This window comes from Xenopus tropicalis, chromosome 2 (genome assembly GCF_000004195.4).
Source record: "Xenopus tropicalis strain Nigerian chromosome 2, UCB_Xtro_10.0, whole genome shotgun sequence".
Taxonomy (NCBI): domain Eukaryota; kingdom Metazoa; phylum Chordata; class Amphibia; order Anura; family Pipidae; genus Xenopus; species Xenopus tropicalis.
In genome coordinates, this window is record NC_030678.2 from 52,495,291 (window position 1) to 52,522,486 (window position 27,196).

General features: G+C 39.9%; 1 protein-coding gene across 1 annotated transcript; it reads left to right on the forward strand.

The window, feature by feature from the left end:
* The first annotated feature begins 660 nt into the window (after positions 1-660).
* On the forward strand, positions 661-25,128 carry kcna3 (potassium channel, voltage gated shaker related subfamily A, member 3). Its single transcript, XM_004910735.4, has 2 exons — positions 661-3,862; positions 23,879-25,128. Exon 1 carries the CDS (start codon positions 975-977, stop codon positions 2,553-2,555), a length of 1,581 nt encoding a protein of 526 aa, XP_004910792.1. The 5' UTR covers positions 661-974; the 3' UTR covers positions 2,556-3,862; positions 23,879-25,128.
* The last annotated feature ends 2,068 nt before the right edge of the window (positions 25,129-27,196 follow it).

Genomic DNA, 27,196 nt, shown 5'->3' on the forward strand with positions numbered 1-27,196 from the left:
ATTTCAAAATGTGTGCACAAAAAAATGTTTGCGCAAATATCTGAAAAGGAATTAGGAGCATTGCACTCAACCACAACATAGCCAATCAAGATATCTCCCACAATAAATGTGCAAGCTATAGCTCTTTCAGGTATTCTGCCCCTCTCATCTGTTGCCTGGTGTGTGCCCATTGCCCCTTCCTGCCCCCCAAATTAAAGATAGTGCCACTTAAATAAGGGCCAATTCCCCCATCACTGTTTTTAAATACATCCTGAACAGATTCTTGCAGCATTTAGTTTATAAGGATATCATGTTATAAATAGCATTTAACTTCTTTCTGAAGACTTTTTTTTAAGTGAAAACTATAAGCCCCTGTAGATAGAACACCCTGTGTCTCAACCCTTTCTCTTGTAAGCTCTTCACCTCTTGTATCGGTTATTGCTTGCTTTATATGTTACTCTGTAAGTCCAATGTATGAAACCCACTTATTGTACAGCGCTGCGGAATATGTTGGTGCTTTATAAATAAATGTTAATAAATAATAATAGAATGATGACAGAAAAGAGACTGTCCTTATGCTTATCCAGCCATAGAGTTGGGCATAGGAATAGAATACAGATATGCTGATGGATGGGTAGGTTTAGGCAGACAGAGCTACAAGAGCCCCTTTCCTCACACACACAATCCTTGTCTGCCTCCTTCCCTCAGGTGGTAGCTGCCCGCTCTCTGTGGGCGGGAAGGAATTGGCGGGAAAGGAGGGGTCGGAGGAGCAAGGGATGGCAGAAGGAGACCTATATATCTCTGTGTGCGCTCCATCAGCTAGATTCCATAGTCTGGGAGGTAAAAAGGAGGAATCTCCGCAAATGCTTTTAATATACAAGACGCAACAAGATTCTACCAGAGAGAGCTGGGAGGGGAGCCTGCGGCTCATGTAGTGGGCTGAAGGAGGAGGCCACCGCGCTTCTCCTACCCGCCCAACCCCTCATCTCACCTTTATGGACGAGCACCTCAGTCTCCTGCATTCGCCTCCTCCATCCTCCACCAGACACAGAACCAACTCGAACATAGTTAACCCAGGCTACACGGACTTGGAGCAGGAGATCATGACTGTGGTGGCGTGTGATAACATCCTGGAGGAGGCGGCTGCCCTGCCGGGGCACCACTCTAGCGAAGCCTACGAGCAAGAGGACCATGAGTGCTGTGAGAGGGTAGTGATCAATATATCCGGCCTTCGCTTTGAGACCCAGCTGAAGACTTTAGCCCAGTTTCCCGACACCTTGCTCGGCGACCCCAAGAAAAGGATGCGATACTTCGATCCCCTGCGGAACGAATACTTTTTTGACAGGAACCGCCCCAGTTTCGATGCCATCCTTTACTACTACCAGTCGGGCGGCAGGATCAGGAGACCGGTGAACGTTCCCATAGACATTTTCTCAGAAGAGATCCGCTTCTACGAGCTGGGGGAAGAAGCCATGGAGAAGTTCAGAGAAGATGAGGGCTTTATCAGGGAAGAGGAGCGGCCGCTTCCCCCCAATGAATTTCAGAGGCAGGTATGGCTTCTTTTCGAGTACCCTGAGAGCTCCGGACCTGCCAGGGGTATCGCCATCGTCTCCGTCCTGGTGATCCTTATTTCCATTGTCATCTTCTGCCTGGAAACGCTGCCCGAGTTCCGAGACGACAAGGAATACAGCGGAACGGCTCTGCCCCCTGGCAATGGCACCGGCCCGTACATCAGCAGCTCCTTCACCGACCCGTTCTTCGTGGTGGAGACCCTGTGTATCATATGGTTTTCATTCGAGCTGCTGGTCAGGTTCTTCGCTTGCCCGAGCAAAGCCACTTTCTGTAAGAACATTATGAACATTATAGACATAGTGGCCATCATCCCTTACTTTATCACCCTGGGGACTGAGCTGGCTGAGCGCCAAGGAAACGGGCAGCAGGCGATGTCGCTGGCAATCCTCCGAGTCATTCGGTTGGTCAGAGTCTTTCGGATCTTCAAGCTTTCCAGGCATTCCAAAGGGCTGCAGATCCTGGGGCAGACACTGAAGGCCAGCATGAGGGAACTGGGGCTGCTCATCTTCTTCCTTTTTATCGGAGTCATCTTATTCTCCAGCGCAGTCTACTTCGCAGAGGCTGATGACCCTTCTTCTGGGTTTAATAGCATCCCGGACGCCTTTTGGTGGGCGGTGGTCACCATGACTACTGTGGGATACGGTGATATGCATCCTGTCACCATTGGGGGAAAGATTGTGGGCTCTCTGTGTGCCATTGCCGGGGTGTTAACAATCGCCCTGCCGGTGCCTGTCATCGTCTCTAACTTCAACTATTTCTACCATCGGGAGACGGAGGGAGAGGAGCAGGCTCAGTACCTGCACGTAGGGAGCTGCCAGCACCTGTCTTCCAATGAGGATCTGAAGAAGGCACGGAGCAACTCCTCACTGAGCAAATCAGAGTATATGGTCATAGAGGAAGGGGTCAGCCCGGGGCCCTTTAAACAGCCGGCCTTCAAAACGGGCAACTGCACAACAAACAACCCAAACTGTGTGAATATCAAGAAGATCTTTACCGATGTGTAACTGCGAGACACTTGTTGCCAAGTGAATACATCAACAGCAACTAGAAAAGTCACTGTAGCATCGGCATCAGCGTGTTCCTCTCATTGTTTCTTTTCTGAGCGCTTCCACCTAAATACACGGTGCCGGCAGCCTGGTGTGGGGCTGGTGTGGGGCTGGTGTGGGGCTGGTGAGCGACAGCCAGCGATTCAGCTGCTGTTTCGGGGAGCTGCCATCTATCGCCTTTATTTTAACATTCTGCAAGAAAGCGGGAGCGGGTTGCTAAGTCTTACATTTTCTCTCAATTAAGTGCTGCTGCTTAGCTCTTAAATATCAGTGCATAAGGAACACCACCTTATTGCTAATTACTTCTCAGGCATCCTTCTGAGGGCAATATGATTCAATTTAACCATTCTTATTTGGCTCCTGCTTACAATGTTTTTTTTTTTAAAAAAAGATGAAGTCCTTAATCCCTGCAGAAAAATCGCATTGTTCTGTTCTATTTTTTTATGACAGAACAGCACAGATGTTTCTGCTTTAATGTATAAGTAGATCAACACTCAGTAAAAAATTTGTTTAAAGCTGCTTTTACATATTATAAAGTTGCAGTGAAACTGCATTTTTATGTCTATGATAGTGCCAAGCAGCATAACAAAATTCAGAATGTCCTTAGATTATGTTATGTGTAACAGGTCTACATGCCAGAAGATTAAACTGCTGGACTTGCTTTTCATCGGAAGTTACTAATTCTGACCCCAGTGATGCAGTTTCCATAGCAACAAAGGTTTCCTGGGAAACCCTATTCGTTGTCATGGTATCTCTTTAGTTCCCATAGCAACTATCCAGATGGCTCCAACTTACAGATATGCTGCTGCTGTTGGGAAAATGCTCAGAGAAAGTTAATCCCAGAGAGCTTTGCAAAATAGGTATGGAAATAAGAACGTCACCTGTGATGAAGGAAATGAATAATCATTTCTAGCCTCTTGTTGAAAAGTATAAAGTAATCTTCCAAAGAATTAACTGTGAGACAAAACAAATATGACTGTAATAAATCTACAAGGAAGGGTCTGCTGCAAAGGGTAAATCAAACTGAGTAAAATGATCACATAAAAATGACTTGAAAGAAAATAAGCAGTAGCATCTTAGAAAAAAGCACTTTATACATTTGAAAACACATCAGCACTTAACTATGTAAGGGAAGTGAACCAGCCTTATCAGGAAAAACAGACCATGGCAATTAGGGAATAACTGAAAGGCAACCTCAACTGGAAAATGCCACCCTTGTCTTATTCAACCCTTTCACCAAAGGAAGTGGTGCAACATAAAGGAAGGTGAGCCTTGTCAACATTTTGTTTGTGCTTTTATAAATACTAAATATGGCCCTAATATCTGAGGAATGGTTAGTATAATTGATTATCATGATAATCATTTTCTGCTGATTGCTCTGGTTACATAAAAATGACATAGGTTACACGTTTTGTCAAATATAGCTAAACAGATCTGGACATTTGCCCACATTATATCCCGCAGAACAAATGTAATATCCACAGTGCATTTAAATATTTTCCTTTTGAGAGCAGCTGCTTAAAATAATATGTCTTCTCTCATTTATTATCAGTAATAAATTATTTTATTCTTCAATAAGAACAGACACATTTATGCAGTGCTTTATACAGACTGTTCATTATTAATTTAAAATTGGTACCTTTCCCAATAGATCTCACAATCTAAGTCCATGTCACATTTACACATACACGGTTGGGTCAGTTTCACGTGAAAACAAATAATTGGCCTGTATGGCATTTAGAATAAGAGAGGAAACCAGAGTACCAGGGGAAATGCATGCAGACACAGGAAGAACATGCAGCCTCCTTGCATTGTGTCCAGATTGGAAACAAATTTAGGACTCCTGTTGCTACAAACCAGCAATGCTAACCACAGTAACCATCACAGTATGCTGATGATGAGAAAAGTTATGATGTATGGTATTATATAGAAAATCACAAATGTACATATATACTTTATATCCAAAAACACTGAAGAGTTTGTGAAACATAGAAAAACCCCACGCATTTAACTGGTTGTATCAGAATTATGTGGGGGATATAGCAGTTGGTTCCTATATTAAGCCATTAATGTAGTGTTTTTGCAGGACATTTCTTCACTAAGTGCTTTCAAAACTTTTTATTAGGTTTCAATAAATTCAGTTGGTGGGCTGCACTATTTTCAGCATGATTGCATTTTATTAAACTTATACTGACACATTCCTATAATTGATGGGAATGTATCTGCATCACTACTAAGTGAGGTCTATTTTTATTAATATTATTATTTTTTTAAAATATTTCCTAATCCACCAGAAGCCCGGCATTATTTACTGCTGCTGACAGCACTGGGCAGCGGGATCCTTCCTTAGCCTAAAGCAGCAGGTTATTTTATATGTAGACATCCTTTAGCCATTGCCCTTTTCTTCAGGGGTTTGTGTACAGGTACATATAGAGGAAAATATTTATTTTACTTTTACTCTACCTTTGCTGGTTGTCATACTCTTGCAGCAGAATTTGGCAGAAGAGTTGAGGGGAACCAATGATCTACTGGCTCAGCATATTCAAGATACAGTTTCTGTAATGCACACAGGCCAGTCCAATGCATCAGGAGAGGGAGGGGGGTGTCATTCCTTTAATGCCTAAGGGAAGTTATCCATAAATACAGAATTGTGCTGGTATACACATGTAAACAGTGCTCCAGCCTACTAAAGGCCTACTAAAAAGTCAAGTGTAAGTGACAGAACAGCCTCTCCACTAAGCAAATGAAAGCCTGGCTGGAGTGTTGGGAGCTGTAACTAATGCTGGCCTGGGGCATGGGATAGGAGGGATCTTGAGAAAATGAAAATAACATTGTCCTCCCTCATGTAATACCGGCAAGTTTTTATCAGTTAAAGGTACTTGCCAGTGTCACTTTAAATGCAATCACTGCATCGTTTCTAGCTGGATTTTCTAAAAGTATTCCTGATTTTTACATGACCCCTAACTGTATGTAAGGATGCTATACGGTTGTACTCAGCAGGGATGTTATGACCTTAGTAGTGTTGTGCAGGTCAAGAATCTTCTGATTCATGCCCAACCTGACTGCACTTTTTAAAGATTTTTTAGATTCATGCCCAAAACTCTGGAGACTCTGCCAAAGGGGCAGAGTATGGGTGATGTCACCAACATGGTGGGGGCTTTGAATAAAGATTTGCCTGCTCATGTTGGTAGGCCTAACCCCCCCCCCCCACCCAACACACAGATCCCATGGTCTGACCCACACATCACTAAAACCTATTACTTTAGCTTTCATGTATAGCTTGAAAGGCAAATATAAAGAAAATGAATGCTCTATGCATATTTTGATATGTTTGATATGATATGTTTGCCTTTTGAAAAGGAAAGGTCACCTTCACAAAACCAATCTTTTTCAAATAGTATACTCTAAATATCAATGTATTTAATTTGCTTTCTAATTTACATTTTTTTACTTAAATTCATGTTTAAAAAGAATTAATTTTATTTACTAGTAGCAGCTCAGGGAACCAGATCAATAATCTTGTGTACTGTTACAATTTGACATGTTCGTTGATACATTGCTTAACACTGAGAATACACCCTGAGCTTGTTTGGCACATAGCAACTGTTACAACTTGTACATTAGTTACTGTATCAAACTGCAACTGTTAAGGTGCCCATATACAGGCTGATTTTAGCTGCCAATATCGGCCCTTTAGACTGATTTGGCAGCTTATCTGCCTGTGTATGGACAGGAACGACGGGCCTTCCCGACTGACATCTGGCCTGAAATTGGGCAGATTTCAATTGGGCAGGCTTGATTTTTCGCCTATACTAGCTGTTGTAATCTGATTGTTTGGCCCTAGGGCCAAACGACCAATTTAGCCCAATATCGCCCACCTGTAGGTGGGCATACTGGAAGAAGACCCACTCTCTTGGCGACCTTGCCAGTGAGTGGATCTTCCCGTGAATGGGCAGCTTTGGAGACCTAGCTTAAGCTGGCCATAAATGCACCGATATTGTATGAAATGAGGTTTTTGTATGACATTCGGTGCGTGTATGGTGGATTGAGGAGGCAACTGATATTGTAAAAGCCTTGGATAGATTTTGAAATATTTTGATTGGGCGTATTGAAGCGCAGCATTGTGTTCACTGCAGTTGTGTTGGATTAGTCAAAATGAAAGCAAATTATGGCTAAAAAAATTTCTGAGTGGGGACAGAGTAACTTCTGGTGTTTAAATGTCATTTGCCTGTGATTTTTTTTGGATGCAAAAAGTGTATTGACACAATACGCTGAGACAGTGCTGTCCAACTTCTGTGGTACCGAGGGCCGGAATTTTTCCGACCTACATGGTGGAGGGCCGATAATGGAAGCCAGTTTTGACCACTCCCCCTTTTAAAACCGCACCCACTGGAAACCACACCCATGTTATCACATGACCATACCCATATTAATGGTTGTAGTACGGCAAAAACCTGCCATACTCTGCCTGCCCTACCCTGCCTGTGTGTGCCATACTCTGCCTTCCCTACTCTGCCTGTGTGTGCCATACTCTGCCTTCCCTATCCTGCCTGTGTGTGCCATACTCTGCCTTCCCTACCCTGCCTGTGTGTGCCATACTCTGCCTGCCCTACCCTGCCTGTGTGTGCCATACTCTGCCTTCCCTACCCTGCCTGTGTGTGCCATACTCTGCCTGCCCTATGCTGCCTGTGTGTGCCATACTCTGCCTGCCCTACCCTGCCTGTGTGTGCCATACTCTGCCTGCCCTATGCTGCCTGTGTGTGCCATACTCTGCCTGCCCTGTGCTGCCTGTGTGTGCCACACTCTGCTTGCCCTATGTGTATGGCACACACAGGCAGCATACAGTGACACAATGCTGGCACAATAACTATATATTAAAAAACTCTTTAATTGTAGTATCACTTCAGTATATTTTCTTTTTGTAGTGTGCAGGGATTATTTGTGGGTTTCTACTGCTCCTACAGTCTGAGGTGTGAACAGGGGAACAATGTGGGTGATTACAGTCTGAGCCTGAGGTGTGAACACTGCAGGGGGTGAACAATGCAGAGATTAAAAGGTGTGAACAACTCAGGGGATTACATATTTAAACAATACAGCCTGATTACAGCCTGAATCTGAGGTGAGAACCATGCAGGGGGGGCATTTAATCACAGTACTGATACAATTTAAAGCTTACACAAGAGTAAGCCATCAAAGCAGCCAGACAGGTGGGGGGCCACACAGAGGGGGGTCGCGGGCCGCCAGTTGGACAGCACTGCGCTGAGAGAACCTCCAAGCTCCAGCTGCTGTGTTTCTGGGGTTCCCCAGCATCAATAGGCACATTTGCACTTGATTCTTTGTAAGGGGTGGGACAAATTAATAGACATTCAGCACAATTATGTAGAAGTGCAGTGAGCTGCTTAAAGAAGAAGAAAAGGCTAAATCACTGGGGGGTGCCAAACATTAGGCACCCCCCCCCCCCCAGTGATTGTAATCGCTTACCTGGTACCCCTAGCTGGTGCTCCTGTTAGGAGAAAACAGCACCGGCCCGGGGTGTATGCGAGGGAGCATTCCTCTTCCTTCTGTCTTTTTTCTTCAGAATCCTGGGGCCCACGCATGCGCAGTTGAGCAAAGAAGCCAGCTTTTTTGTTATAGTCGGTCTTTCACTCTACTGTGCATGTACGAAGGAGGAATGCTCACCCTCATACACCCTGGCCAGTACAGTTTTCTTCTAACCGGAGCACTGGCCATGGATTTCAGGTAAGCGATTTAAGTCACTGGTTTCCTTCTCCTTTAAGACAGAAGTACATTTAAAGGACAAGGCAACTCAAAATATAATTTTTTGCCTTATAAAAGAAACCAAAATTCTAAGCAGCTTTGCAATATACATTTATTACAAGTTTGTAATGGTTTATGAGTTATTTGTATTTATAATTGCTATTAGAAGCAGTGCTTGCCTGTCCTTTTCTATTCTCTGCCCTGGGGGCTCAGACTGTTGAAACAATGTAACACAAGGCAGCAGCCTGACAGATCTGTATTGCTGGAGAAGCAAGACCTTTGCAACATTGTTTAAAATGTAACAACCAGGAGTTCAGAAAATGCTGCTTTCAATAGCAATTACATTTACAAATAACGTTTAAAGCGCTACAAATTTTTAAGTATTTCATATTGGAAAGTTGCTTAGAATTATGTTTTCTTTCATTATGCAAAACATTATTTTTGGGGTTGACATTCCCTTTAATACATTGCACTGATTTGAAATTTGTAAATGAGCATTCTTTGTGGTATACTGTTTGAAAATAATAGTGTTTGTTAATGTGAATTGCCTCTAACTAGGACCAGTTAGGAACCTTTTTATAGTGTTTAAATTAAAACACCATGAGAAATACTCTAAAATGCTTTTGCAGGAATACCCTGCAGCTGCTGTCAGGTTTCAGTGGGACAGGTAGATGTGTGTATAGGCTGTCTCTTGCTGTGGAATGCTGCAAAACAGTGTTTTTCCAGTGAATCTCACTTATCAGTGTGGGAACAGTGAGCTGCCAATCTCCATTGCTGGCCATGGGCCAAAACTGCAGTGGAACAAGATACAACTGTCATCAGTAAGCAGGGACATGTTTTGCCCAAATTAATGTGAGATTTTTGGGAAAGGATTCATATTTGTCTCCCTCCCATATGTTTGCCATAGTCGCAGTCCATAGATCCAGCCATTTAGGGAGTGGCATGCAGGCAAGCTAAGGAAATATGTTTTTTCCCCAGAAGGGAGTTTATAATAAGGCCTTTAAAGTTATCTTAGTGCAAGTTTCAGGGCCTTAACTCCATGTTTTTTCCCACAATGCACTGTTTTTTTCCAGAATGTCATAATTGTGGGTACATGCTAGATTGTATCCATCACAGCATGGGTGTAATGTACCAATATGAATTGTTTGTAAGTTGCAATGCATGCAGATTTCCACATGATTTTCATTAGAATGGAGTTGCTTGCAACATTAGTATCTGATTTGTTTGGTGCATGTTAATTGCAGCTATTGATGCAACAAGCTGGGGGTGATTCTTGGGTTCCTTTACCTCAGTTAGCACACTTCTGCAGGCTATGGAGGTGCTGTGCTCAGAGATATTTCTAAGGCTGCTGATGCCTGAAACAGCAACCTGATGCCACCCCATCATCTGCTCTGCACTTGCTTCTTTGGCATTAGAGGGGCTCAAGGAGGAGCTGCAGAGAGCAGAATAGCTCTCTAGAAGACCTAAATTTCTATTTTAAAAAATGGTAAATGAGCTCTTAAAATTACCAGAGGCAACTTTTTGCCGACGCTGGTAACTGGCTGCTCATTACTGCCTATAGCAAGATTATCACCTTGCCCCATGGCAGTAGTGGCCCTGGCTGTGGTGCTCCATGAAAGTGCAAAGTTGCATATATATGGGTGCAAGTACATTTATAAACAGTAGAAAAAATGGTTATAACCAGAGTGAAACCTTTCTTACATGCATTCAAGTTTGTTACAACTCAGGTTACAGGCTCAGTTCTATGGGGTACCATTTATCCAAAGTACATTTTGTCTACAAAAATACATTCTATATACAAAAAACAATCCCCAGTACACAGAATTAATGTGTGGACATATACACTGGTAAAAAAAGTATACAAAACCTATATTTCTAGTGAAGAATTAGAACAAAAGTAAAATCTTTGGCACACAAGGATATTATTATATTACAAACTCCATTCTCTAAATTTTAAAAAGCATTCTATCTCACAAATGTATAACATCCATACGAAAGAAACAGTTATGTGTAAAGTTACTTAAAGAATGAAAAGTGTAAACAAAACTGCAACAAAATATATAATGGTGTAACTGAATTGCATATTCCAGCTAGATTTTCATTACAAAAAAGGTGCTTGTGGCAGAAAGCAAGATTCTATAGCGTTCTATCAACAAAATGAATACTCTGTTTCACAAAATGGATAAAATATCCATTCTGTGAAACAACACTGTCAATCAAATTCCTGAACCAATAAGAAACAAACATATCCATTATCCAATAATATTCAGGTTTTTACTGTACAATACACCAGATATTTATAGTAGCAACCAAGTATAAACCTTCTAACTTAAGCTCATCCCTCCAAGGATACCAGCTGATTCCCATCATTATACTACAACATGAAATTTCACAACTTTACATAATTTCCCTGCCAAAGTAGTGACCCTAAAAAAATTTGTAGATGACTGTTAGACTCCAATGTTTGGCTTCCTCCTAGTATTATGTAATATTGTACTAGTTAGCTTACACCATTATGTAGTCACAGGGGAGAAAAACACAGTGGGCTCCACTTTGGGCGCACCACCCCCCCCAACCCCAATAGTGGCTGCAAGACGAAATAAGGGGGCACGCAGTGTGCATTATACACAGGGTGGGGGTGAAGGCTGGCAGCGGTGGAGAAATTGGCTACTGAAGTTTATCAGAGCACAGGTCACATGGCTCTGGCACCCTGGGAAATGAAGAATATGGCTAGCCCCATGTGAAATTTCAAAATTAAATATAAAAACATCTGTTTTTTAGAAAATGGATTTCAATGCAGGATTCTGCTGGAGAAGCTCTATTAATTGATGCATTTTAAAAAAGCCTGCTTTCCCATGACAGTATTCCTTTAAAAAAAAATCCTTTAGTCCCACCTACCCAAACTGTGCAGGGTAAGCACTGCGGTTCAGAGTAGCACCAACTTAGGAACAAGCTGTGGGTATACTCAGGGTGGGAGATTCAGTCTATGCAGGAATGAGTGTAGTTCAGATTCAACCCTTAGCAGTACACAAGCAGCTAGGTTGCAATGATTCCCAGGGGGCAGATTTACTAAGACATGAACGCTTGGAGTGTTCATTCGAACGTATTTTTGCCAAATTTTTTGTCGCTTGTGCGATTTTTCCGACGCCCGCGCAACTTTCTGATCGCCAATACGATATTATCATGACTAGTACGATTTTTTTGGAAGCGTTTTTGTGATATTTGCAATCTTCAGAAATTTTCATATCCAATCCGAATTTATCCCATTTGGGATTCGAACTCACCCTCAACCCACCCTGATTTCATGAATCTGCCCCTAGGCTGCAGAGATTCACTCTAACTAGCATTCAAAAGCAATAAGAGAGCTCTATACTTGATTACACTTTTAAAGTCAAATTGAACTGGCAATTATGTGTGCATTCCCATATTTTAAAGGGGTTGTTCACCTTTAAATTAACTTTTAGTTAGTTTAGTTTAGTATGTAGACAGTGATATTGTGAGACAATTTGCAATTGGTCTTCATTTTATTTTGTTCAGCAGCTCTCCAGTGTGGTTTAAAATAGAGACAGGAATAGGAATAGGAATAGGAGAGGGCCTAAATGGAAAGATAAGCAATAAAAAGTAACAATAGCAATAAAATCTTAGCTTTCCGGAGCAATAGGTTTTTTACTGCCAGGGTCAGTGATCCCCATTTGAAAGCTGGAAAGAGTAAGAAGGGAAAGGCAAATAATTCAAAAGCTATAACAAATACAAAATGAAGACCAACTGAAAAGTTGCTACAAGATACTAAAAGTTGAAGATTAACCACCCCTTTTAAAAAAACTGTGGTCACTGCTGATAGGCTACTCCCCCCAATATTTTTTTAACTCCTGTCATGCATGCAAGCCCATTAACTAATGGCTTGCCAGTAACCTCACATCACAGTCCTAACACCAAATTTATGCCTACGTATTCCTCAAGAGACAAAAGCAGCATCACTATTCTGTGAAGATTCCATAGGGCCAGTACAAGCTACAGCATTTAAGACTTTCTAAATCCAGCATGTCAAGAAAAAAGCAGAGAGCACCTTTTAGATTTGAACCTCTCAGGTGTACAGCAGCATATTGCGCTTCAAGTCTCTGCTTAGGGCCCATTTACTTAGGCTTAGATGCAACTTGGAGTGCAAAAATGCATCTCTTAAACCTCCCCACACTAAAGGGTTGCTTCCAGCCCTTTAAGCGTTTGTGCTGCGCTCTGTGCTAGATTAAAAATCCAATTCAGCATACAGAGCACTTTCTGGTGGAAGGTAGCCCTTTACTGTACACCTGACCAGATAGGCTTTAAGTGTTACTATTTTGATTTGCTTTAACCCCAGATAACCAAGAATATAGGAGAATATTAACTTTCTTGAGCCAAGCCAGCCCCATTTATAACAGGCTATATTTGGTTTATTTGTTTAATTACCAAATGGTTAGAGTTCAGATACAAGCATACACACAACACTTGTAAACAAATGCAGAAAAGAACATGCATTTACAGATCATTCTACTCCCAGACCCATACTGGCGGTATGTTTTTTCAGCCAATGTTAGCGTAATTGTGGGCGGATTTACAGCTGCCGCAACCAATGCATCATAATGACCTCAATTGCGTTGCAGGTTTTTAAATTTGATGCAAGTCATGACTTGGGTATTTCATAATTTCTTGTGCTTGTTGAAGCAGGCCAATGTGGGAAACCTGGACTTAACACCAGTACTGATAGCACCAGGTTCTGTTGTGAATACGTGCACTAACCTGCAGTTTAACAAGGGGAGGCCAGAGTCACACCATAGTGCTTTCAACTGCACTTGTAGCTGCTATAGTAAATGATTCCTGAAACATACAAAGACTCAATAAAGAAGAGCAGTGAGGTGAGCATAATCATGCCACTGATGAAACTAATCATATAATCAAGTCAGGTGTAGAAATGCAAATTTATCCTAATTTGTTGTTTAATACTGTGGATAATGGATCAGATTCACACCAATAGAAACATTCACTTGCAGATTTTCCCCATAGATTTTTCAGAAGATAAAATACGAGATAGGCTTTTTATATACATTTTTCATGTACTATTTTTCTTGTTCCATTCATTTCTTAAAAATTGGAATTTGGGCACAGGATGGAGGACATTTACCCTTACATGGTTGTCAATTGTTTACTAACTGTCTAGATTAGATATAGGTTATTGATTGGTGATATGGGGGCTGGCCTGAAACCTACCCACAAGTTGGACAAGTTTGGGCCAAGTCAGCACATGTTTAGGGGGTCGTGGTTAACCCATGGTCCACCCTGTCCACAACATTACTATGAGAGCAGCTTGTCTGCCCCACCCCCTCTATTACCTTCAAAGATGGTCAGGTCAGGAGCAGGTATATAAATTATGACGGATTGCCGGATCGGGTTAGGTTGGAAGTGGATGGGGAGTTGTAGGGCTGGGTGTCAGTCAGCTTTTTGCCAACCTGCACATTACTATTATTAATGCCACTGTACCCTGAGGAATGATTCAGTACAGTCACAGTTATCCACAAGTCCCACCCCATTATTTTGCATAATGCATGCATAGTTTGGAAAACTCCTTCAGAAGCTGAAAATGTGTTTATAGCAAATGGCACTATATTGAATTGTAAATTCATCTTGCATGGATGGCTTTGTTTTTAATTTTGTCCAAAGTGTAATTTACCAAAATGGAAAAAGATATAATAATGGGGGTGAGGAGGGTGCTAAACTGTTAGTCACCTCCCATTTTTATTATAATCACTTATCTCTCTTGTAAAAATAAAACTGCATCAGCTCAGGGTCCTACTGAAGGAGTGCCATGCTGCCATTTTTTTCTTTCTTAGTCTTTTCTACACTCCAGTTAGGGGTGCATGTGCTCAAGAGAGTTACCTAGTAACATAGGGTTGAAAAAAGAGTCCAACCCTTCCAAGTGAACCTATTCTGCCCTATCTATACACTCACATATAGTGAAAATCAAGCTTTAAACTCTGTGCATGCGCATCTGGCAGATATACATAGCGCTCCTAGAGAAGTAGTCTGGCTGGTACAGTTTTCAGTGAACAGGAGTGCTAGCCCTCAATTAAGCCATTATAATTAGTGATGGGCAAAATGTTTCGGCAGGCATGGATTTGCGTTTAATTTCTGCATTTCGCCATTAGCGGATTGTTTCGCGAAACAGAAGAAAAAATTAGCTGAGCAAAAATTTGCCGCTCGTCCAAAAATTGTCGCAAGAATAGTCGCGGCCATCAAAAGAATAGTCGCATGTCCAAACTGTCGCAAGAATAGTCGCGGGCACCAAAAGAATAGTTGCATGTCCAACTTGTCGCAAGAATAGTCGCAGGCGTCAAAAGAATAGTCGCATGTCCAAATTGTCGCAAGAATAGTCGTAGGCGTCAAAAGAATAGTTGTGCGTCAAAAGAATAGTTGCGGGTGACAATTTTTTTCCTTGCAACATTTTCGTTGTTTCGCGAATTTTTCGCCGTATTGGCGAAGCGAAACGGGACAGATTCGCTCATCACTAATTATAATCACTGGGGGGTGGGGGAATGCTCTTAACATTTGGGATCCCCCACCAAATAGTTTAATACATATCATTCTTCTAAGCCACTGTAATAATAGGCATGTTATGACTACTGTTTTTCAGCTGCTTCATCCTTAATTAACCTTACAAAATTTGCTTTCTTCGTCTGCTGGAAGATTCCAGATACGGCAATCAGACACAAGACAGCATACACAGCTTTACGCGGTTGCTCCTGCTCTGAACCAGAAGTCGTCTGTCTTCATAGTTTAATTGTGCAGGAACATTGACAATCAGTGTGTGCAGAGTAAATTTATTTTTGTAGTTTGTTACACATCTCTCCCCAACACAAACATATTTTTTCTCTGTACATAGTGTAAAGAATTTTGACTTCCATTTTAAAGCCGGAGCCAGCATGCAGAGGATAGGTTTATACAGGTACAGAGAAAAAGATAATTTAAAAAAATGTTAATTACTTGATTAAAATTGATTCTGTGGGAGAATGTTTTCCTGTAATTCGTAACTTACTGGATAATGGGTTTCCAGATAACAGGTTTCCTTGCCAGATGACAAACTTCCTGCACAGCTAGGAAATGTAAAAGCTGAAGGGGGAGTATGATGAACCTATTATTTTAACAGCATATATGTAGATTTCAATTAATACAAAACTGGCTTTTAGTGGCCCTTTAAGAGAAATGATTTGGCCACATTAGAAGTTGACATCAACTGTGCAAATTCCTGCTGGTGAAAGGACAAGTGTGGGTTAACTTAGGGACCACATTAAAACAACACAATCAGGCAGATTATGTTAATCAAAGCGATTTTTTCCTGGACATGGGGATCTATTAAATCTTACTGAGAAACCAGATAATGAGCATAGCGCTAACATACATACTTATTCTTGAAGTGAATAAATGCTGATTAACAATCTCTATGTCATAGGCTGTGCCCATTCCATCACCTGCTGTGCCCATTCCATCGCCTGCCCTTATGCAGTCATTGCCTTGAAGGACCCAAACTGAACTTACACTGAACCTGTTCCCTTTTGCAAGTGGCTTTGGGTTTGTGATTCGGTGCTTTGGCGCTGTGAGCTACATAAAATGGCTACAATAAATGCATTTCTCCCAGCTCTAGATTTCAAAGTGGGTTGATTTGCTGTCAAAAATGGGTCAAGCATTGTATACATGAATCAGATCGGTTGATGTCTCTAAAAGCAATGATTCTATGTATTATGTAGCACTGTACAAATGCACAGAACAAACTCAATGTTAAGCCCAGGGGAACCTCTATTTAGCTAATTTGTTCATGCGTGTATTTTTTACTCCTCCTTTACATGATTGGTCTCCCAGGACTCCAGTAGATGGATGTTATTTCTCTCATAAAGCACTGTAGCTGGAATATACTTTTCAGATGTGTCAAGCCAATACAGAACACAATATTTAGTAAGAGAGGGGCAGTTCATAACATATTACCAGTCTGCTCAGTGTAAGACAAATCATATCTAATGTGCCTAATGGATTTGATTTTCCTGCTAGCAGCAATGCAATACTTTCCATCATGTTGTGAGTGAGATAGATAGTCAGATGTATGTATGTCTTTATTTATAAAGCGCTACTTATGTACGCAGCACTGTACAGTAGATTACATTAATACAAACAGGGGTTTATTAAGATAATAGATAAATCCAAAGTATAACAATACATACAGATAAATACAAGATAAGTACAGTTGCAACAAGTTAATAGTCAGAGTTAATAGTCAGAGACAGATGACAGAAAAGGCAAACTGGCAGCCAGTAGGAGGTAAATACATGTTTGATACAGCTGTAACAGGAATAGTTCTCCTTTTAATTATTTTTATGATGATGTAGACATTTGTACTCTAAGTGGTCCTTTTTTTGTAAGAACTAAAAGGTTTCATTAGAATAATTCCCAGCTGGAGCCCAGTTTTTGTCCTACAGTCTCTGGCTGTTCTACTTTTAACATTTATTTTAGTGTCCTTTACAAGAGTTTTGTAAATGATTTTGTTCTAATTTTTATGTTCTGTACTGTGAACAGTTCTGTCTGGCAAATTCATTCTTACCAGGTTATTTGGCTGTCTGAACTTCAAAATGGGGTTTGGGAAATATAGCATCTTCTGCTAGAATGAATTTGCAAAGAGAGGGTTGGGTAAACACATGGGTCTGATGCCACCTGCTGGTATAGGGTGGAACCACATTTTGCTTTCCGGGATGCTGCAGACATCTACACACAACTTTATCTTAATTTCTCTTTCTCTCTCACATGAAGCTACTAAAGGGTTACACAAGTAACAAGGGTAAACAAATTGTGCAAATTTGTAGCAAGAGTTGGAACAATTAGAGGCTAGTAGAGACATGGAAGAGGCCACTATTGACTGGCCCCACTAGTAATAGTCATAGTTGTGTTATTCAGTATGTCTGTTCATGGTAGGTACTTCTTTTTTTTGTTTTCCTTAATTTATATAGTTTATATAGCTGACATGTCATGCAGCATTTACAGGCATTGTTAATTCCCATCAGTCTCTTCACAGTAAAAACTTTACAATCTAAGTTCCTTATCTTGTCCACGCAACACACTAACAAGGATCTGTTTCATCAGTGGCCAGTTAAACCTCCAAATCCAAATTCTTTTTTTTTTTTTAAATTAAAATATCCCTACTTGGTTTAAAAGTATTTAAAAACCTTTAAAAGTATTTAAAAACCACATATTTCAATCATATATATTACTTTGATTTTCTATACAGCAACTTCCTAGATGTCACAGCACTCCTCAAATTCCCCCTCCTTCCTCATGATGTATAATTTTGTGGCATGGGTATAGTGTTTTTGGATTGAGGATGGATGTTATTTTATGGTGGGTAAAGATGGGACAAAGGGTTTTTTGGGTTGGGAGAGCTGATAGATGGAATTGAGATTTGTTTTTGGGTAGCTGGATTGTCAAAAGAGTGACACCTTGAACACCATGGGCATAGGAGCACAAATATATCCTGATTGTTTTAATATTATAAATATATAAGATTTAACAGACAGCAATTGGAAAAAAATAATAATTGGGGATCCGTCCATAAGACATGGGTACACCACCCTATGTCTGTTACACCAAACTACTATAAGAGACATAGGTAGTGTTTTGTTATAACTTCTTGGTGCTACTGCCAATATCTGTATCCTGGTGGGTTCCAAAGTGAGCGTGATCAGGTACCTCCTTCCTTCATTTGTGTCAAGTGCCACTTAGGGGAAGGTCTTCTAACATTGGAGATAAATATCACCAGTAATATCTATAACTCTGCCCCCCTTTTGTAATAATTATGTATTGGCAGAACTACATATACAAGTAGTCTGTATAATATAAAGATATACATATGTAATATTGTAAAAGGTGTCAGAGTGCCTGTTGCAATATCTATCTCAAACACAAGATGGCAACATTTTCAAATTTAAAGAAAATGGCGAGCTGTTTAGTAACAAAATTCTCTTTCTTGCTCCCATTTGAGATATATATTTATGGTCAATTTTCTTATATGTATGGACAGTAAATGAATGCAGTATGGCAGTAAATCCTGCAGTGGAAGGCTGATATGACTAAGTATGATTATGTAAATAAATGTCTTCCTATGAAAAAGAATATATTTGCTGGAGCACACTTATATACTACCAAAAGATACTGTGAGGTGCTTACTGCATCCCCAATATAGGACAGAAAATAGATAATGGCAGAGCACTTTTGATAGAAAAAATGTATTTTATTTGCATAATGAGCCAACACATTTCTTCCCCCAAACCACTGTGAGATCTTCGTCGGGGCACAGAAAAACGCATGCAGTTGTATCCTTGTCAACTTCGGAAAGTTGTGTGCCCCCCATCAAGGTGGGCGGTCAATGGGGACCCAAAACTTTCAGAAATTAGTTGGGTTAATATGCTAATAAAATATATATTTTTTTTTTATCAGAGTGCCCTGCCCTGTGTATCTTTTGATTTTCTTGTGAAGACTTTACATAGCGCTCATTTTTGGCTTTTTTGGGGAACACCAAAGCATATAAATACAGGTTAACAAGGACTTAGAAATGTATATGAACTTGGTCAGAAAAAATATAACTACTGTCTACAGGAGGCTTTTACATTAGGAGCTGCTCCCAATATAATTCAGAAATGTGTTGAGTGAATAGTGTTTAATGGGTGTAGTTTACAGCCATTAATGTTTCTGGCACTGGTGTCTACAGAAGATAAATAAGCCTTAATGTTCTAAGGATTGCAGGCACATGTTATTTAACAACAATGCAGCGAGGGGGAGTTTGGCACAATTGTGTCTGGTACTTTAACCATGTTCAATTACACATGCATCTTGCAGCAAATCTGACACAATTGCACTGAAAATCTTTGGTGTTTGAGTGTAGTTATTCAAAATAATAATTTAGGCATGAATCTAATAGTATAAAATCTGGCATTTGAATGGCGAAATTTACCATTTATGTTACACAGCTTTTCGTTTTATTCAGCATAATAAATAGGCCCCTTAGTGATTACTGAAAGTTTGTGCAATGACTGCAGCTAATTTGCACAATAGCAATTGCAGTTGCATTTAATAAATTAGCCCTCTTGTTAACTTTTTGTTGTATTATTAGATTAATTTGTTTGTGGCTGTAAGCTTCAGCTAGGTCATGAGTGGAGGGAGAGCTATAGAGAGAAGAAGTCTGAGATGTGTAGCGTCCTGAAATGAACCTGGGGTCATGGAGGCTGTCAGATCAGTGCTGTATAGATCTCTGTTGTTTCTAGTTAAAAGATAATATTGCACTGTACTGGCACCTTTTGTTGCAGCAGCAATACATGCAAAAATACCTTGCCATTTGTACACAGTTTTAGCAGAGACAAATCTCTGTATCCCTAAAGTTAAGGACAAAAACACCATGTGTCATTGCCCTAAGATACACTGGTAAAGCTGCTACTTCATCCCTTTAAAACGGGCTACACTGCAGGATATCTACACAATGTACAAATAAGTAGTAATCTGTTCACATAGTGTAGTCTGCAACCTGCACCTTGACTGATTAGATAGCAACCTTGGGGAATGACTTGTAGGCAAAGATGCTCCCTAGGGGTCTTAGGATCCATATGACCTGGCTTAGTGGATGGTGGTGGAGGACTCACGTGGGTATTTGGAGCGTGGGAATGGTCAGTGATATGGACAGACAACAAACTTGAGGATGTTTATACACTCTGCTTGACATCTTTGGAGCGCAAGTATTAAAATCTTAATGCTGTGGATCTAAGAGGCTGAAATAGCCGGGCGCATATATGCTGCGAGTGAAACATCTATTAAGGTGCCATAATACACACATTTGATTGTGATTGATGTTGGATTTTGGAGTGGGAATGAACGTTGTCTATGGAATAGTCTTATATGCTCCAAGCACTCTATAATTAATGGGACACAGTGATTGTGTTACTTGTGCAATTTATAAAGCAGTGGATAAGTGTGTTAGCTGCAGTTATGTGGAGTTCAATTCCATAGTATTCTGTAAGGGTGACGCCCCTCTGTTAGACACTGCACTTATATATGGTTTTATGGCAAGAGTGGGGAATGTTTTTAAGCAAAAAATTCACATAAATATATATTATCCCATTTTTGTTTGATACAGATAATCTCTATCCCTTTTGTACCCTTCTTATTTTTCTTGTTGTAATAATATTTTCTGTTTTGGGGTTGGGGGACTGTCTCAGTACTTGGGATCCGGTTTATGACCTGTGTCAAGGAGTCGGACCCATATGCAGATTTAGATAGCAACCTTATATCTATATTTCACATGGCTCCTCAGTTGTCATAATGCTGTAGGTTATCACTGCATTAAAAGTGCCAGTCAGGTGCTATGCAAGTGCTCCAAGAAGTATTCTTTGAGTTTATTGCTAAAGAGACTGAGGGATGATTCTGTCTGGAGAATTCAGGGATGGCATTCCAAATATAAGAAACTGCAAGGGAATATAGGGAGTGTGACCAGGCAGTTGCTCTGAGAGGAGCGGAGAAGTTGTCTAAGAGACACAAGAGAGAATGTAGTGAGGTGCAGAGGAATGAAGGGCCTATAAGGGTATAAGAAGGATCTTATAATTTATTCTTTGTTTTATAGGAAGCCATTGTAAGGACTTAAGGAGTTGCGGGGCCTGTAAGTTTTGATGAGAGGAGAATTTCCTTCCAGAAGATGGGGGGTTCCAGACTCCTGTTTCATTAGATGTTCCACTGCTTTTGGTGTGGAATGGATCACATTTTTATACCAATGTTTCCTAGTAACCATCTGGTGCAGTGCCAGGACCAAGGAGCTGCTGCGGTCTTATGTGGCATTTTGTTACCAATCACACTCTGACTTTGTCCCAGCCTTATCCTATAGGCAACCTTGTCTGTACTCTAACTGCAAATGCTACATTTCTCTGCAAAACTGATTATTTCTTAGAGTAATGTCACATGTAATTTGAATTCTTGAAAAATCTGAATTCTTAAAATTATTTACACATATCACACACATATACTGTATGTATTGTCCAGTGACATAATACTGCTTCAATAGTATGTGCAGCTTCTTCAAATATAATCTTCTACAAATCCACTAAACATAAAATACCCTAGGAAGACGTGCCAACAAAAAAGAAAAAGAATGTTAAGAGGACATGTTTGGAGTGATACAAAAGTGGGCGCGACCAGGCCAAAAACCATCCTATATTTTACTTTAAAAAAAAGTCTGTTATTAATGAAACATCGCTTTAATGGAACATCGAGTTTCCATCATTTTACTATTGATATAATAAACTAGGTTTGTGATAGCAATGGTTGGCAGTTCCACTTTTTGCCTGTAAATAAACCAGGAGATTTTACATTATTTCTTGTAACCTGTGCTTCAGTATTTATTTTGCACATTTGAAATGCCCCATTTTAATGTTTTCTTACAGTATATCTAAGCTAAACCACATACATCTTTACTTGCCTTGCACTTATATTTGTAATTACCTAAATGCACATTACGGGTTTATGGAACTGTCTTTACAATGACACTTTCTTAAGTACTATCGCATTTGTGTCAAGACACTACACATTACTAGCTATTATTTATTTATACTTTATGAACAGCTGCTATACCTTCATTGTTTGTCTTCCCTTTGGTATTGCGTGATGAAAATATTAAGTATATTAAGCCCAGGCTTCTGTGTTTTTGGCAGGCTGACCACAAATATCTTATCACCTTCCATCATATTGCGTATATAAGGGCTCATTTACAATTCACGCAATGTGCAAAAAAGGCACACAGGCATGGTAGATTGTTCAAATAGCTGCGGGCCTCTGCACATCACAGAGACCTGTGGCTCCCTTAACTAATACAGCCAGCGCTAACTGCTCTAGTCAGACCAGTATTAGTGAGGGCCCAGGGGGGAGGCACATAGGCCTCACACCGGGCCCATACTTCATGCATCATTCAGGTAGGCATTCTAGGACAGGGCTGAGTTGGGCCTCCTAATGCTGCTCTGCAAGGAGTGCTGGATTTTTAATCTGGCACTCAGAGCGGAGGGTAGCGACCCTGGGGGTAAGTTCTCTGTAAGTGAGCACTAAGGGGCGCACCTCTGGCTTCTCAGTTGGGAATTTCTAGCTCACTTCTGTTGTCTTCTATGTGCAGAATTTGTCTTGTAACACTTGGGTAGGGCATTGGCTGCTATTTCCTGGGGATTACAGTGGAACTCAAGAGACTTGGGAGGAGTTTGAAACAAGACAGATAATTAGAAAGTATCAGTATTGTGCCTTAAATTGAAGCCTTGTTAAATACCTGAGGAGGGAATAGCAAAGAAGGGCAGCAGAAGACAATCAGCATTATTGACTAATAAATAGTGAAATAAATAGAGAGTTTGTGGTATGCACACAATATGGCATGGTTGTAAACAATGTCTTTTTTGGCATCGTTTTGGCATCACCATGTTGTAAACCAAGTTGAAAGCAGCAGAGCGAGAGAATGTGAAGAGCAAAATGAACTCAATTAGAACCCATGCTTACCAATATAGAGGTTAACAGTTGCACTGCTGTGTGTTAGAGGAAGCCCTCAGATAAATGAGTTACTGCTGTTTTTCTATTCTCCAAGATGTACAGTAGCCTATATGCCAGAGATGTTGAACTTTTTGCTTAGCCTTCTGTCTCTCATTTTAAGATATGATTGCCCCAATAATTTCAATGACAGTGTTGGCAAAAGAGAAACAAGTTTTCCAGATATCTCTAGATATGCTTTAGACTAAATATTAAAGGAGATGTTTAGGCTAAACATTACAGGAGATGTTTTCCTTGTGGTCCAAAGGGGATAGGGTATTTTACCCCTTTGTTGGCTGACTGAGATGTAATAAAGAATGTCAACCACAGTTGGCCGAAAGGGGGGGTCCCAGGATGGGTGCCCTAAAATATAGTAATTACCAACATAAATTATGACTTTGCTGTAATTGCTAGTGCGGGAGCAAAGAGCCATAGGGATTTCAGTAGCTAGTCCTGTGTAAATAATAACTTAATTCAGTTACTGCCCCAAAATGCTAGAGAGCAAAACAGTAAAGAAATATCATTTTAATATTTCTCACCCTGGTAAAACCATTCGCCTTGTCTGTGATTTTTAAGTTCATCATACTTAGCATGCTAACATAATGGTTGCAGTTGGTCGAAAATATATTTTGCGAAAAAAAGGAACCTTTTGCGATCAACATTACAAGACTGTCCTTTTTGTTTTTTATATTGATTATAATATATTTCAGCTGACTGCTTAATAGCAGTACTGTATATTAACTGCTAATATCTTGAAATTAAGAAAAAAAATATGTAGTTTGCTTAGAAGGGCAATTTTACATTTCTTTTTAGGGTTTGCATTACCTTTTAATCACACATGTATGCAATAGTTGTGTTTCAGTGTTTGATTAGTACATAACTAAATGGCACTTAACGGAAAACTGTACTTTTGTTTTCAGATAAAGAAGATTTTAAAGGCCTGGACTGAATAGACAGCAAGATGATATTGTCTTTGTCATTCTCCAGATGTTGTGAAAACCAGTGGATATGTTACACCACAGAAGAAAACTCAAGTACATGAAAGAAACTTAAAAGCAACAGATTGCGCAGATAAAGAAAGGTCCTGGTCTCATAGTAATATGTTTCTATTTTTATAAAGTTTTATTAGTTGTTAGTTTTACACAAGTGCATTATGTTGCAGAAGTTGTTCCTAGAATTCCAACATATCCAAATTCAGTGCAATATGTCTTAGTATGAGAAGACAAAATATAGATGCAAAAAACTTCTTGTGATCATTCTTGTCCTGTAAAGGTGAATTTCTGTAAACGAGTGCTGCTATTTAATATTGTGATTCATGGGAAAAATTCAAACTGTATGTTTGTAAATGTTAAAGTTCAAACTTGTCTTTGTATTTTTATCCTATCTCAGATTACATTACTAGCTTTATTTTACTTTGGAAACTGAAGTAATAAATTTATAATATATTTTTGTTTACTTTTAGGTGCAGAATTGATTTATAAGATTGTGTATTGTACCAAAGGCTGTAATGTCTGTCTTTTTGTAAATGTTAATCACCACTGTGCATATACTGTATATCAGTCATTAAACTGCCAGAAATTTAGCCTGATACCCAAGTCATTTAATGTTTTGGACTGTAAGCACATTATAGTGTAGTCTCCTGTAAGTGAGAAAAACAGTTATGCTCCCACCACTTTAAAGCTATAGATGGGGTGATTTCTGTCAAATTAGAATTCCATGTGCATTGTGGCTGCTATTACCAGGCAGTTACATAAAATAAAAAAAGTCCTCAGCACTAATTAGATACATATATATATATATATCTTATTTGGATCTATATTTGGATACTGTGATTTATGTGCTTACAATTTTAATGGCAATGTATTGGTTAAAAATGGTACTTGATTATTTTTTTAAAACCGCATATGCACTTTTTCCTTTTTCTATGTGCACTTGTTTCCCTTTTATATATATGCAGTATATCTTTTAAAGAATTCATGGCAATCTGGGGACACGGATGCTAATAGTTTACATTTAAATTCTCTATCTCTCTATATATATAATATACACTATAAAGGATTTGAAGGCTTGACAGGAAAGGTGGGAAATAACTATAATTCTGTAAAGATATGTGCATTTAAGATTGTATTACACTGCATTATTTTCAATAAAATTATTCTGTCTGGCCTCAGTTTTGTATTTTTTTGTTAGAAAAGAATTCTCATTCAGACACAACAGCTCTACAAGCTAATTAACTTTGCAAATGTTAATATTATTGTGAATTTATTTGAAAATAATACAAATCGGATTCCAAAAAAGTTGGGACACTAAACAAATTGTGAATAAAAACTGAACGCAATGATGTGGCAGTGCCAACTTCTAATATTTTATTCAGAATAGAACATAAATCACGGAACAAAAGTTTAAACTGAGAAAATGTACCATTTTAAGGGAAAAATATGTTGATTCAGAATTTCATGGTGTCAACAAATCCCAAAAAAGTTGGGACAAGTAGCAATAAGAGGCTGGAAAAAGTAAATTTGAGCATAACGAAGAGCTGGAAGACCAAATAACACTAATTAGGTCAATTGGCAACATGATTGGGTATAAAAAGAGCTTCTCAGAGTGGCAGTGTCTCTCAGAAGCCAAGATGGGTAGAGGATCACCAATTCCCACAATGTTGCGCAGAAAGATAGTGGAGCAATATCAGAAAGGTGTAACCCAGTGAAAAATTGCAAAGATTTTGCATCTATCATCATCAACTGTGCATAACATCACCCGAAAATTCAGAGAATCTGGAACAATCTCTGTGCGTAAGGGTCAAGGCCGTAAAACCATACTGGATGCCCGTGATCTCCGGGCCCTTAAACGACACTGCACCACAAACAGGAATGCTACTGTAAAGGAAATCACAGAATGGGCTCAGGAATACTTCCAGAAACCATTGTCAGTGAACACAATCCACCGTGCCATCCGCCCTTGCCAGCTGAAACTCTACAGTGCAAAGAAGAAGCCATTTCTAAGCAAGATCCCTCAGCTCAGTTTTCACTGGGTCAGGGATCATTTAAAATGGAGTGTGGCAAAATGGAAGACTGTTCTGTGGTCAGACGAGTCACAATTCGAAGTTCTTTTTGGAAATCTGGGACGCCATGTCATCCGGACCAAAGAGGACTAGGACAACCCAAGTTGTTATCAACGCTCAGTTCAGAAGCCTGCATCTCTGATGGTATGGGGTTGCATGAGTGCGTTTGGCATGGGCAGCTTGCATGTCTGGAAATTTTAATGAACTAATAAAGACCGAGTTTTAAAAGAAACATCCTGCTGTCTGGTGTGCTTGGCGTTACCCTTTCAAGTTTTGGAGTTCACCTTGGCTACGGGTTCGGGGCTCGAGCACCTGGACCACCATTGGACTATGGTGAGCATTATTACCGCACCTCGATGTACTACAACTTCTTGAATTGAGTGATAGACCTGGGGTACCTACACCCGGGTCTTAGCTTTACACTTGGTACGATTTAACTTTGCTATTGTAATATTTAACATACCTTCGAGTTTTTCACATTCATACTGCTGCATTTAGACTATTGCAGTATTTAATATACATTTGAGTTCTTTATTTTTGTTCTGGTGTGGGTTTTCTTTAACCGTTTTTGAGTAGATTGCATGTCTGGAAAGGCAGCATCAATGCAGAAAAATATATTCAGGTTCTAGAACAACATATGCTCCCATCCGGACATCATCTCTTTCAGGGAAGACCCTGTATTTTTCAACAAGATAATGCCAGACCACATTCTGCATCAATCACAACATCATGGCTGCGTAGGAGAAGGATCCGGGTACTGAAATGGCCAGTCGGCAGTCCAGATCTTTCACCTATAGAGAACATTTGGCTCATCATAAAGAGGAAGGTGCGACAAAGAAGGCCCAAGACGATTGAACAGTTAGAGGCCTGTATTAGACAAGAATGGGAGAGCATTCCTATTCCTAAACTTGAGAAACTGGTCTCCTCGGTCCCCAGACGTCTGTTGAGTGTTGTAAGAAGAAGGGGAGATGCCACACAGTGGTGAAAATGGCCTTGTTCCAACTTTTTTGGGATTTGTTGACACCATGAAATTCTGAATCAACATATTTTTCCCTTAAAATGGTACATTTTCTCAGTTTAAACTTTGTTCTGTGATTTATGTTCTATTCTGAATAAAATATTAGAAGTTGGCACCTCCACATCATTGCATTCAGTTTTTATTCACAATTTGTTTAGT

Coding starts and splice junctions, on each gene's coding strand:
- kcna3 (XM_004910735.4), top strand. CDS start 975: ATGGACGAGCACCTCAGTCTCCTGCATTCGCCTCCTCCATCCTCCACC.